Below are 14,085 nucleotides of genomic sequence, written 5' to 3' on the forward strand. Positions count from 1 at the left end.
ATTTAAGGTTTGGTACATTAGGGAGATGGAAATCCCTCTTATTCAACAAAGCACGCACATATAAAGAAGTACAGTTTCATTTATTTATTTGATAGATATATCATACAATTTTTAAAACATTCATGATGTGTCAGGAGATATATAGCTTAGTACCTGGAATTAGATAATCTGTTTCATCTGTCTCCTGTTACAGAATGAAAACAAATACAGAACATAGAGAAAATGTGTTCAAATGACAAGGTGGTAGTATTTACTGGGGGGGAGCTTTGTACAGGAAGTTAATTATTCTCATTCTCTCCAAACACATGGACAGTATCAGTAATCATCTAAGGTGCATAAATACAGCTAATACACAGTATGTACATACCCTCGCCTTCTAAGTGCAATAAATATTACAATCTGCTGAAACTGTCCACTAAAGATCAACTTAACTGTTGCATATTCAATAAATATGCATAAAAACAATTGCCTCTCTGAAATTTGTGCTATAACCATACTATTATTTTGTCTTACGTGTGACTGAGTACTTTGTGTTCTAGGTGTTGAAGAAATGCAGAAATCTAGACATTTGAATGAAGAGGAAAATTGTATTCATGATTTTGTCATTACATGGTTACTTTTAAATGACTCATTTGCAACAGTTGTTTCATGTTGTAGTGGCCTTACATATATATATATATATATATATATATATATATATATATATAAAAAAAAATCTCAAGCCTTTTTCCTTTCAATTAATTGCATTTTTTCAGATTCTGTTTCCAGATTACTTTACAACTCCATTTTCTCTTTTATGTCTGTAGCTCACCTATTTTATTTACTAGTCTTGCATGGGTTATAGTAGAAGTTTAATCACATTCTCCCATTTTTTAATATATATATTTTCTAATACAAATATTTTAAAGTTATAAATTACAAACATCATTCACCATATACTCACTTTGACCGCTACTCTAAATATAGCTTCAGGGTTTCTCGAATATTTTTCTGTGAAGTCGGAACTTAATGTTAATTCCACTGCTACTGCTGGAGAAGATATGTATTGTTTTCCCTCTTTACCATTGTAAACTCAAATTATAAATGTTCTAAAAAGAAACAAAATCTGATATTTTAAGACTGTAATAAAATTATCCTTCCCCTCTAAACCACATATGTTGTGCTTGCTTCTGGCATTTCCAGTTCACTCCCCTTTCTTTTGTGTTTGTTTATGTGTGTTGTTTGTTTTTTAAGAACAGTGTCAATACATTTATGCTGGTATTTCAATCTGTTCCATTTTCTTCTATTAATTAAAACAGAACAGCTGAAAGTTGAGAATGCATTGCTAAACCACAGCTTTCCAACTCAAATCAGCCCTCATTACATTATATAAGCAAATTCTTATTGTGCATGGTCTAAATCTGTGTGTTTTTTTAAACATGTTTGTTGGTAAGAAGCCTAGTTCTCTGAAAGAAATGCTTTTTGAAATTCTGTAGTTTACCTGCTGTCCTCACTCACTCAATTGTCTACACAATGCTGTGATACACAAATGAGCAGTATGTGATTTTCCATTAAATATCCCCAGTACTTGTCACAGGAATGTCATCTTCAGCTGGCAGATTGTCCTCTGGTGCATTGCGACACAACAGTTTGTTGAACAGCCTTTGAAACAGGCCGCTGAACACAGGGCTGGAGAAATAATAGACCATGGGGTTCAGCACACTGTTGAAGTAGGTGAAGCAGACTGACGTATAAAATGCCAGGTTAGCCTCTCTGAAGTACTTGCATTCAGTGTACTGGGCTTTCAGGATCCAAACTGCAATTCTGGACATGCTGCTGGGCAAAAAACAAACGATGAACACCATAGCCACGGCCAGCACAAAATGCACTGCTCTCCTGATCTTTCCCTGGGTGTCCATCGTTTTGTTCTTGAGCTGCAAGGTGATTCGAATGGTGCAGTAGGAGACGATCACTACAGGCAAGTAGAACTGAATCACATAGAAGGTGTTGTGCCAGGTGGCTGTGGGGTTGTTGCTGGGGCAGATGTTGAAGCTCTCACACTGTGTCAGGTTGTTCTGTTTGAAGAAGTGTGGTTCTGCCAGCAGGTAGACAGTCATGGCCATGATGAGCAGCCACAGGCCGCAGGACACATACATGGGGTACCTGGGCCCCATTCTGTTGATCTTGTTCATGGGGTGCACGATCTTCAGGTAGCGGTCCACTGCCACCGCCGTTAGGAAGACAATGCCGGCTGCCCGGTTGGCCGCCAGCAAGAAGAGCAGTATCCTGCAGGCAATGTCTCCGTATATCCAGTTCTTCCCTCGAATGTAGTAGTCGGCTCTGAAGGGCAGACAGAACATCACCACCGAGTCGGCCACGGCCAGGTGGGTGAGGTAGACATTGTTCGGTTTCCAGGTGTCAATGTTGAAGATGAACATCCACAAGGCCACAAAGTTGCCGAGCAGACCAAATACGAACTCCAGGATGAGCACTGGAGGCAAAACTGTAGATAAAATGGGCTCCTCAAACACACAGCAGGACGCATTCTCCATCTCCAGCAGCAGGTTTTGGGATGATATCTGCACCCTTTGCTTCTGACACTCCTCTGTCGCTCCTGTGAGAGAGTTTGTCCGGGTAAGCACCCTGTGCCACAGTGTCCTGTATCTATTTGTACATCTTCACAGACCTTGGCTTTTCATTGGTTTGTGCCAATGCAAATGACCTTGGGAAGGTTAGGAATCTTTGTTACATAAAGTGACACCCAGGTGGGAAGTGTTTGTCCCCGCGGTAGCTCTCATGAGCCCTGCAGGGTGTGGATTTAACTTTAAAATCATTAGCAGCCACCATTGAGGGAGTTAAAACCTCGTCTGTACGGAATTATTGTGCTCGTGATTTTCATGTTTTCTTCAACGTGAAGTAAAGAAAAAAAGACAACTAAATTATAACAAGAATATTTTTGTGTATATTCACATCCCCAGCCCTGTAACCATTGCTTGATATTTAAAGGTCTCTTGCCAAGAGATCAATACGAAGTTGCACTTTTTCTATTAATATATTCTGATTATTCCCCAAAAATAGACCAAAAAAATGTCACTTTAGTGGCAAGATGTTTGTTAGTGCTCAGTGCATGTCTAGACTTGACTGCACTGCACCTGGTGCGGCTCTGATGAGTCAATTAAAATAGTGACCATTCATACATAAATGTATGGTTCCTAAATAAACAAGTTTCAGCTCAATTCTATAACAGCTGGTTGTGTGGCAGAGAATACTTCTGCTTGTTTTTCTTTTTTGTTCAGAGTATTTATATTGCCACTTCCAGGATGCAGAGTAAGCATGTCATTTTAACAACATTGCTGATGTGGTCAATTTAAACCTGTGGTTTACCATTTACTGATGTGTAAAATCCACATTATTGCAACACATTCACATTCAGGGTCCTCTGGATTAGTTGACAATATTAAGTTAGTAATCTTACTAATTATCTTTTACAAACTGCTTTAAAGGAAGCCATAGCTAATGTTTAAATATTTTCAGACATTTGCAGAGTACGTTTCAAAACTGTAATCAAGGGAATTAACTTCAAGGAGCCTGGTATTAGGAATGAAGGTGGCATATGCTTAAAAACGTAAACTCATCCTATGGAGTAATTTGAGTATTGTAGTATTTTAAAATGCAATGTCTCAATAATTCTCTTGGTGAAGAATTTTCAAATTGGCAGAAAAACTGCTATTTAGAAATAGTTTTACCAAACTTTCTTCTTGACCTGTTTATATTATACTGATATTTGATGACCTGTATAAAGATACTGATTTGAACATTCCATACTGAGGTCTGTATTCAAATCAAGGAATAACAATATGTGTAGCAAAATGAAGGAAGCTGTAATGTTGTTGTTTTTTAAATTGCTTCTTTATTGTATGTAATTTTACAGTAGCAAGTGAATTTAAACTGAAGGAAAGTACCATGGACAGTTTAGCTGCATACAAGATTTCTTGCTTTCCAATACCTATTTTTAAAAGTTTACAACCTCAAATTTCCTTTACAAGCACACTAAGTTAACATCTAATACCTAAATATGAAGAGCCTTTAGGTTTTGTTAATTCCTCTAAGTTTAGCAATGGGTTAAAGGGATAAATAGAGAGATAAGAGGTAAAATCTCTGGTTGAATTGCAGTCCTGGGGTGTGATCCTCAGTGAATCTAAATAGTACAGTACACTTCAGTAAATGTGCCTTTTCCCAAGGACATCTGGCCAGTGACATCAGTTCCTTTTGAATGGAAGTAAATAAAATACAGATACAAACCAGTAGCCAGCGGATGGAAGCAAAGCATATCCATTTACACAGTCAGTTTGCAGCTCACAGTCAGTGTTTGCAGTACGGTGTAAGCTTTTTCAGCACAGAAATCTTGATATTTTCCTTCACACGAAAGAAAAAAAACAGTCCAAGAAAAGCTGTTACTTCAAGAGCTGGAACTTGTTGGAACAGAGCATGGGGGGGTGGCTGTCTCTTGGACGGGATCTCTCCTGTTCTGGACACTGGCCTCTTGGAGTGCCGCTGACCCTGTCTGTCGAGAACCTGCGCTCTTCAGAGCATTACGGAACATGGGGCTGGAGAAATAGTACACGATGGGATCCAGCATGCTGTTGAAGTAGGTCAGAGCCAGACTGCCGTAGAACACCTGGCCCACGACCCAGTAGGCTGTGCAGTCTTTCATACTCTTGACAATCATCAAAACAATTAAGGAGAGAGTGCTTGGCAGAAAGCAGAGGACAAACACCACGGTAACCACCTGCACTGACATCAAGGCTTTCCTGATCTTTTGGTTGTTTTCCATCCCCCTCGTCCTGAGCTGATGAGAGATGGAGATGGTGCAGAAGACAATTACGACCAAGGGGATGAAGAATTCGGCGATGAAGAAGACGACGTGCCACAGCTGGGTGCCTGCGATCTCTGCCTCCAGCTTGAAACTCTCACACAGCACTGTGGCGTTCTGCTGGCTTTCCTGGGGTTCAGCTGCGAGGTAAGCAGTCATGGCTAAGCAGAGGCCCCACATCAAACATGAGATCTTGGCAGCTCCTCTGCTCGATGTTGTGTTGATGGTGTGGTGTGGGTAGACCACTTTGAAGAAGCGATCGATGGCAATGACGGAGAGGAACACGATGCTGCCAGCTCGGTTCAGTGATACCATGAACAGCATGACCCGGCAGCCGGCGTCGCCAAAGACCCAGTTGTGGTTGTGGAAATAGTAGTCCGTGCGAAACGGGAGGCAGAAGATCAGCAGGAAGTCCGCCAGAGCCAGGTTGACCAGGTACACGGTGCTCGCTTTCCAGGACTTCACCCGAAAGCAGAATATCCACAGGGCGACGCCATTCCCAACTGAGCCGATGATGAACTCGATTATAAGGGCCGGCTTTAAGAACTGTGAAAGCCAGTTGCTGTTTGGAGAACAGTTGTAGACAGAGTTTTCCATAGCCGTTTGAAAACCAAGTACCCTTCCAACAGTCTGACAAAGATATTATATAAAAAATAAAGATTTCACTGACTCCCAATAACTTCTCTAAACATTTCTCACACATCAGGAAATTAGGCCACTAGGTATTCTCAGAAACCTAAAATTAACAAATTGTGGTTTCCTGTTTTAAAAAAAATCTATTTTCTGGCATGGCTGAAATGGTCTGGCTGTGATTGTTGATTGCAACTTGTTTTTTAATTTCCTGAAGGTTCTTATTGTAGACATAATGATAAGACCTGTTTACAGGTTTAACTCTACTTCCTTTTTTAGTTATTTATTAATGGTAGATAATGCATGCTTTACTTTAATGTTACATTAATAATAATAAAAACTGGTCTACACTAGTCAAGAGTGCTTTACCTTGCATCTGTTGTGTAAAACCTATTATTTTCTCATTTTATAGGTTGATACATCCCATTGCAGATAGTATGATTATTCTGTACAACTTTATAAAACTATAACTACAGTACCTTCACCGATATCATTAAGTTGAATCACATTATTGTTGATCACTTGAACATCTAACCTTTATTTAATAAGATGAACTTTGACAATTTTGTAATGAAACCAAATATTCACCATTTATGTTCCTCCCATGCACGCATAATGAAATACGTTGTAAAAAATCCTATGAAGCTGGTCTGTGACCCTCCAAGAGCAGAGTGGACTAAACATCTCTTGGTTTCAGTGCCCTCAACAGCATGACCACTCATTAAACTTTACCCCTGGAAAATTAAAAAATAAATTCCTATACCTCTGTTGGGAAAAGAGGTGTTAATTTAGCATGATGGTAAATATGCCCCCAACATTACATACATGGATGGATGTGTGTTAATTGCACTACAGTTTAAATGATTTTGAGCTGGTGTGATTTCAAAAAGAAAGACAAGATTTAATGTTGCGGTACTTTGAATAAAAGCAGGTATGTGTTATTACTAACATCAGTTCTGTGAATAGTGGATTCAAAGCAGACCTAATTACAAATAGTAGAGACACAGCTACAATGAATTGCAAGAATAAATATAGGTATAATAAGGACCTATGTAGATACAAATGTTATATATAACATTTCTCTGGATCTTTATTGATTCAGTTGAACAACACATTGCAGAGTAACATCACTCAGCCACAAGATGGAGTGCTATGATTTTACTGAATTTGCTTCATAGGTTTCAGAAGTTACTTCATTCACACTGCAGTTTCACCACTGTGCCTCAGTTACTATAGTTACCAGCTGAGACAAATACAGATGGCAATTAGAGATTCCCGCATCGCTCAGCAAAGTGAGAAAAAAGTGTTTCAGTGATATGTTTAACCTTTTTAATATTCTAATGTTTAATATCTAAAGCGCATATCTTTAACGTATTTAGAAATTGCATTTTTACGTTTTATGTATTTTTAGAATCTGGAATGCAAAAAAAAATAAAAATGCAGTACCAAAAATACTATATTACTTCATAAACTGGATTAAAAAAAATACACATTGTATGAATACTGAAATGTTAAATCCTTGGTTTGTTTAATCTTTTTTAAATGTAACCTTTTTTGCTAGTGGTGACATGCCTATTCATAAGGGTTCAGTGACAAGTCATAGTTCACCCTCACCCCTGACAATTCATCCTCATTACTTTATGGACACATTACAAGATTCATATTCATATCATCACCATCACCATCTGCCCATATTGATCCACTGCTTGATGAAGGTATGATTTCATCTTCCCATATTTTATGTGGTCGTCTTCTAAGTCTTTTTTCATCTCTGGGTATCAATAGCTTCCTTTCTCCATTTTTGATCAGTTCTTCTTCCAATGTGTCTGGCCCATTGCCATTTTCACATTATCACTCTTTCAATGATGTCACATATTTTCATTGTTCTTGGATCCATTCATTTATTTTTCCAAGCATACATCTTTCCAAGATCTGCAGTGTCATCTTACTAAAAATGAAGCCCTGGTGAGCACTGGTACTAGGCATTGATCAAATACTTTTCTCTTAAATCAAATGGGTAGATTTCCTTTCAACAGCATGATTTCCAAATGCCCTCCATCCCATTTTTACTCTACTCCTGCATTCTTCCATAATATCTTCATCTGCTCTGATTTGTTGTCCAAGGTAGACATAACTTTTGACTACTTGGAGTATCCGTTGATCTACTTACATTTTCTTAGCTTTACCAAAGATGTTAAACATGGTTTTACTCAACTTCATTTAAGTCCAGTTTTCTCTCCAGCATCTGAGAGTTCTTGAAATTGAAGCTGCAGATTAATACATATGATCTTAAATTGTATGTATTTAGGTGATAATTTAGGGATTGACAGAGATTAATTTTTTTAATTGTTAGTGAGTGTTTTGCACATGAGATTTCTCACACTGGTACTTGGCTACAGGATGAATTTGTAAGCCAGGTGTTTTGTGAAAGTTGTTATGAACACACAAATGAAGTAAATCCTAAACAGACCGCTTCTGACGCAGATTGAAACCCTTGCAAGTGTGAGCAGAGTGCAGATCCTGGATGGGAGGTCTTCAGTGCTATAGCAGTTTTGATCACTTGCAAAAATATCATCAGCATCATCAGAACTGAATACTGAGAAACTGGTGGTAATGGGGGGAGCGGGGGTTGTTTTCCTGAATAAACTGGAAGAGAAGGAAGTCCTGACGTAGGGATGTATTGTCAGTGGGAGAACTGTTGCAGGAAGAAAATATTTCAGGAAGGGAACCTTCACAGAAGCAATTGTTAAAAATGAATATCCTTGCAACCTCAGAATTGTGTTCAGCTTGCGGACACAGATGGTTTGATCACTTTTGCTGTATTTTGTAAAGATTCAGGTTAATGTCAGACAGCCTTAAAAAATAAATAGGAAGGAGAGTGTGCCGTATTCACTAACCTCAACTTTTCAGTCGCCTGTAGATAAACACAGACAATACATTTTCTTAATGGAAAGCTTTATTGTTCAAAAAACATCAACAATACATTAAAACACACACACACACGATTTAACAAGAAATGTGCAAAATAACACTACAACAGTGTAAGCAAAATGCAATGCAAACAAAGTGCATACAAAATGCTTAAATAGTAAACATATTGTAAACTAAACAAAAAATTCACTGAGAGGTGTGTGAGCTGATCTTCCATGGAGAGTGGCATAAGATTCCCAGGTGTTATCTGATCAGGGGAGCTTTAGTACCTGTCAAGTTATTTGAGGTAAGCTATTCAAGCCCAGCATATTCATTTCTTCTCTGACAATCCTATATGATCTGTTCTTTAAATTACATTACAAAGAGAAGTATCATCTGTTGCAATAAACTTAAATACAGAGAAAATTATCCTTTATCACTATGCAGAAGTGCAAATTAAATTATCTTAAGCATAGTTTCATCCAAAATTAGATGCGTCTTTAATAGCATATTATATATGTGATAGAGGCAGATGTGGTTATGGATTGATCAAACTCAAACTCACACCTTTTTGATAAGAGAAACGTCACCATGCTCCTAGAGCTCGATGTATAGTGTCCAGATTGGACACATCCATGTAAAAAAGTGCAATTTGTTCAATGTTCAGTAACTCTATATTAAGGCACAACCCCCATATGAAGGCACACAGCTGTGGCATTCATCTTTAAAAGAGAAAATCTACATCAGAACTGGTGGAGCAGGGAGCATGTAACAGTTTAATAGCAGTGTACACTCATATCATTAAAGCCAATGATATGAATGCATCACATCCCCAGACAAACAGGACATTGCAAGACTGTTTCTCTGCTGTGGAAGTGGCATGTGTTCTACTTAACTGCTTCTACCAGCGTCTGGAATACAAAGGTCAGGTCTACTGCTTCTATCTATACTTTCAATATTAAAATCTTTTCAATAGTATACAGAAATATAATTCAAACATTGAAATCATACAAGAAAAATATCAGTTTTTAAAATCAGAAATAAGAAGATATAAAAACCTACTCCACACAACTACCATTAAAGCTGCTCTCACATATGGCTGAGGGTCTGAGAGTCTGTAGTCTCTCGCAATGTCGGTCTCGTCTTCTCATCAGCTTCCCTCTTCTTCTCTTTTTTCTTCCGAAGAATGTTATTTACGACAGCTCTGTATATCCGTTTGAATGTGGGGTTGGAAAAGTAGTAAACCACTGGATCCAGCATGCTGTTGAGATAGGTCAGGCTGATGGTGATGTAGAATGCACGATCCAGAGATTCATAAGCATCACAGCTCTTGATCTTCTGCCCCATCTTGGCCCAAATCACCAGCTGGGTGACATTGCTGGGGAGAAAACAGATCACAAACACAACTACAACCACACCAATAAATCGCACTGCTTTCTTTATCTTGTTGTGCTTGTCTAGTTGTCTGTCCTTAAGTTGCCAGATGATAGACAGTGAGCAGTACACTATAATGCCCAGAGGCACAATGAACTCCAAGAAGAACAGTGCATTGTGCCACATACTTCCAGAGACAGAGGATAGATCTATAGTGAAACTATCACACTGTGTAGAGTTTTCCATGTCGATTAGGTGGGACTCAGTCAGCAGGTACACTGTCATCAATATGGCAAAAGCCCAGAGAACACAGGCAGCGATTGAGGCCCTTGAGATGGCCATGGAGTTTATGGGGTGGTGGGGATGGACCACTTTGAAGTAGCGATCCACTGCCACTGCTGTCAGGAACAGAATGCTTCCTCCCCGGTTCATGGCCAACATGAACAAGGAAATGCGGCAGAACACGTCACCGTAGACCCAGTGCTTGTTCCTCAGGTAGTAGCTTGTCCGGAAGGGTAGGATGATGATCAGGAGGAAATCAGCCAGGGTCAAATTGAACAGGAAGACTGTGCTGGTTTTCCAGGGCTTCAGGTGGAAACAGAAGACCCACAGAGCGATCCCATTGCCCAGGGCACCCAGCACAAACTCCAGGATGAGCATGGGGGGAAGGGCAGTGGAGAGCATGCCTCCTGGATAAGTACAGACACTTCCGTTTCCCACAGGAGTCGATGTCATCATCAGGGTCTGCAGCACTCGGCACAATTCAGGACCAAAACTGAAGAGCTGCCACAAACTCTGCTGAGCTCCAGCTCAAGACAGATGCTTATCTTGGAACATCCTCCAAGTCTGAGTGTGTATACAATGACATCCTATACGTCAAGCCTCTGCAGCCGGCAGGGTAGTTCCTTTCTGAGAATTAAAAGTTCCCCGGTAATACATTTTACCATTTGTTATAGGATGTATTTATAAGTGTTTTTACATTCTGAGGCTGCATTTGTAGATTGGAGCGTGAGCCTGTTTATATCCCTAACACACCATATACAGGATAAATTAAACTTTAAATTAAAACTGTATATTTAAGCTTTATCATGTTTGAAAATGGGTATGGGGGGGGTGCTAATGTATGTACTTCTGCATTGGAAATGAACACAGTAAACAGGAGACACCCTCACTGCAACAGAGTGATAAAATACTCCCTCAAAAAGGGTAACTTGCTTAGGGCGATGCAATCAACAGTTAATTTCTGGTGTGAACAAGTGCCTGCCCAAATTGCACAATAATCATTTTGTTCACCATGCTGATCCAAATAAAATACTTTTTCTGTAAACAACTTTAATCTTCACAAAAACTTCTATTTTCAAAGATCTATTTTCCTTGTGCTTTCTTTTTCTTATCCTGCAATCGTGTTCTTCGGACTTTCTGTTAATGGCCAAGCATCCAACCTTTAAAAATAATGTGATCCATAGCAAAATCTGAGTAGTTCACTCCCCCCACCCCACCGCTTTCAATCCAATCAGATTTTAATGTATCAAAACCAATACATTGTAATTGACACCTGCTCATGAATTTGTTGCTACAGCCCTAATACCAGCATAGACAAGATTTTCACATCATACTAACTTCAAAATGTTAATGGTTTGGCTATTTGTTTCTTTTCATTCTGCAAGCTTCCCCAATTAAATATTAAGGAGGTACAAGAGTAGCCATTGAGACATATCTAGTTATTCTGGGGGAACGAGCTGCTCTAATTGGTCAAAACCTGAAGCAGCAATCAGCCTGAGCACACTAGCCATCCCAGCTCCAATAGAGTTAGACAGGATTACACTGTTTATCTTCTGCTTATTGTCTGACCAGTTTTATTCGATTGGAGATAACGCAAATGGCATTTTGGGTAGCAATAATACACAAAGCCAAAGCAAATTAATTAAACAAAAAATAATGGCATTGGTAAAGTGCCACCAATGATATGCACATACGTGAGGTAGACTAGGAAGACTCTTCTTGGAGAAGACATGGGAAATGCATGGATGTAAAGCTTGTTCACAAACCTGCCTTGAAAACATGATGACAGGCGCTTTTGTAAAAAACAATAATTTATTGATTTGCCCAAAGCCATTATCCAAGATGACTCATATTCAAAACAGTAAAAAGCTACCTAGTGCAAAAGATACAGAATATAGGATGGTTTTATAAAAATCATAGAATATAACAGTGCAGTAGCTGAAATGAGGAAGACGACCAACAGTGCAGTCTGCAGCAACAATGGTAAAAGGGTCCCCTTTCAAGTTGAAAGACAGCCATTACCGAATGGGAAGTGCCTTCTGACCCATCAATCAGTGAAAGCCTCGAGCGCCCTCCCCCTCAACTTCCTCCTCCTCCAGCCCAGAGCCCTCCCCAGCAAGGAGATCGCCGTCACCTTCCCCACCTCTTGTACGTGACACCCACGTTCTCCAAGGAGGAGATCTCCGCACTCATGCTCCCCCAGATGCACTCCTCTGAGAGCTACTCCACCACGTTGGTCTTCACTGCCCAGGAGACAGGGAGCGACCTTTAAGACGACCTTACTTCACCAGATGGGGGAAATGTCGCAGGCCATGTCCAAGCAGCAGCACATGCTTGATACAATGTGGGTGAAGAGATGTGCACCAGCCAGACAAGAGGCCCCACCATCACCACCCCTGCCACCACCGCTGCCGCCAGAGGAGACACTCTCTTACACGGGGTCTCACTCCGATGTGACAGACCCACCTACATTTGCTGGAGAGGCAGAAGACACGGTCTCGCTACCGGAGTTCATGGGGCTGAAGGCAGAGTTCCATGCACAAATGAGGAGGGCAAGCCCTAGGAAGCCCCTCCACCTCCTCCAAGACTACGTGGAAATCGTCCAATTCACGTGGTCATGCCCAGCCACAGCAATGTCAAAAGACAACCATTACTGAATGGGAACCAGGGTTATGTTAATAACCTAAAGTTTCTGTTTTGATCACTGTAAACAATCCCTTTGCAGTATAGCATTCGATCACTAAGCGAGACAAAAGACAAATAAAATAAAACTGAGCTCCTGTAATGAACTGCTCATTGAACACCAACAAAACTAAATTAAGCTGAGCTTCTCAGTTCTGATGATGTGCTCATTGAACATTTCTGCCGAGTGTCTCTAAACAGTGTTTTTTTTTTTACAACTTATTTTATCCAGCAGACGGCAGGCTATAGTAATGCAAAGTGTTTTATAGTATCTGGAACTAGTATCAAAGTATTCTTGTATTCAATGCAATATAATACAGTATTAGTTATTACAGCTTTTTTGTAGTTTCATATAAAACTCGACCAGACTGGGAACCACTAATGTTGCAGGTGTGTGCTTGGCTAATGTTAGCTAACATCAATGCCCACCAATATTTCACTATTCTATTGCTGTTCATGATACATGTTTGCCAGTGTAAATGAGCTGATCCATTTCTTATATTTAAAAACTATATGGTTTTCACATGTAACATGTTATTACACTACTAAAATTGTCTTCATTCTGATCAATGTGTTACAGATATGCCAGGGTTCCTCACAGATGTGAGGAAACTGTTGAACATGCCCCTGCACAACCCAGCTCTGCCTCTCCAGTCCTGCATTTGCACCCCCTAATTTCTCTCTGGTTCCTGTAACTGATTGAGATCATTGTTTCCATTTTTAAATAGGCTGAGATTCATCCAGGGACAGGGGTGCTTGTTGACAAGTTGTCCTGGGCCTGTGCTGTAAACACCAACATTGATCACGGCACTCCCGTGGACATCTTGCTGGTGGGCACCTCTGTGGGATGTGCAAAGGGAGTGGAAAACAACGTCAGACGCTAGAGAAAGCAAAGCTGGATGCCATTTACAGTAAGTATGAAGGCTTTATGCAAACAAATTGCAAACTGGAACACAATGTTAGAACATTGACTAACTTTCATCCTTTATTGAAGGGGTTGACTTATTTTCCCTTTCCTCTTTTATGTCATAGGAGCTACTCTCCAGAAGTGGCCACATACCCTTCCAGTGAACATTGGCTCAACAATCAATGCAAATATCTCTCAGCTGTGTGCCAAGGCCAAGAGTAAGGAGCATAATGCATGCTCAATTGACATTTTTGAGTAAAAAACATACATGAAACATTTAAATCTTTGATCTTTGTATAATGTTCAACATTTTGTTTTGCAGTGTATTGCTATGCACTGTGTAGCCACTATGTGAGTGACTTTGACATTATCATCAGGGTGTCATCTGTTCATAAATGTTATACTCAACAGGTTGTCTGACTTTATTATCTTCCTTCATAATCCTAAT

At 39.8% G+C, this 14,085-nt stretch overlaps 3 protein-coding genes across 3 annotated transcripts; all 3 read right to left on the reverse strand.

Moving 5' to 3' along the window:
• Positions 1–1,550: 1,550 nt before the first annotated feature.
• On the reverse strand, positions 1,551–2,531 carry LOC136713054 (hydroxycarboxylic acid receptor 2-like). The gene has a single exon (XM_066689948.1). The coding sequence runs from the start codon at positions 2,529–2,531 to the stop codon at positions 1,551–1,553; it is 981 nt and encodes a 326-aa protein (XP_066546045.1).
• Positions 2,532–3,946: 1,415 nt separating this feature from the next.
• On the reverse strand, positions 3,947–5,449 carry LOC136713055 (hydroxycarboxylic acid receptor 2-like). The gene has a single exon (XM_066689949.1). The coding sequence runs from the start codon at positions 5,447–5,449 to the stop codon at positions 4,439–4,441; it is 1,011 nt and encodes a 336-aa protein (XP_066546046.1). The 3' UTR covers positions 3,947–4,438.
• A 2,971-nt stretch (positions 5,450–8,420) lies between these two features.
• LOC136712973 (hydroxycarboxylic acid receptor 3-like) lies at positions 8,421–10,553 on the reverse strand. Its single transcript, XM_066689846.1, has one exon. The coding sequence runs from the start codon at positions 10,502–10,504 to the stop codon at positions 9,482–9,484; it is 1,023 nt and encodes a 340-aa protein (XP_066545943.1). The 5' UTR covers positions 10,505–10,553; the 3' UTR covers positions 8,421–9,481.
• Between the last annotated feature and the right edge of the window lie 3,532 nt (positions 10,554–14,085).

The sequence above is a fragment of the Amia ocellicauda genome, chromosome 17, assembly GCF_036373705.1.
Source record: "Amia ocellicauda isolate fAmiCal2 chromosome 17, fAmiCal2.hap1, whole genome shotgun sequence".
NCBI classification, from domain to species: Eukaryota; Metazoa; Chordata; class Actinopteri; order Amiiformes; family Amiidae; genus Amia; species Amia ocellicauda.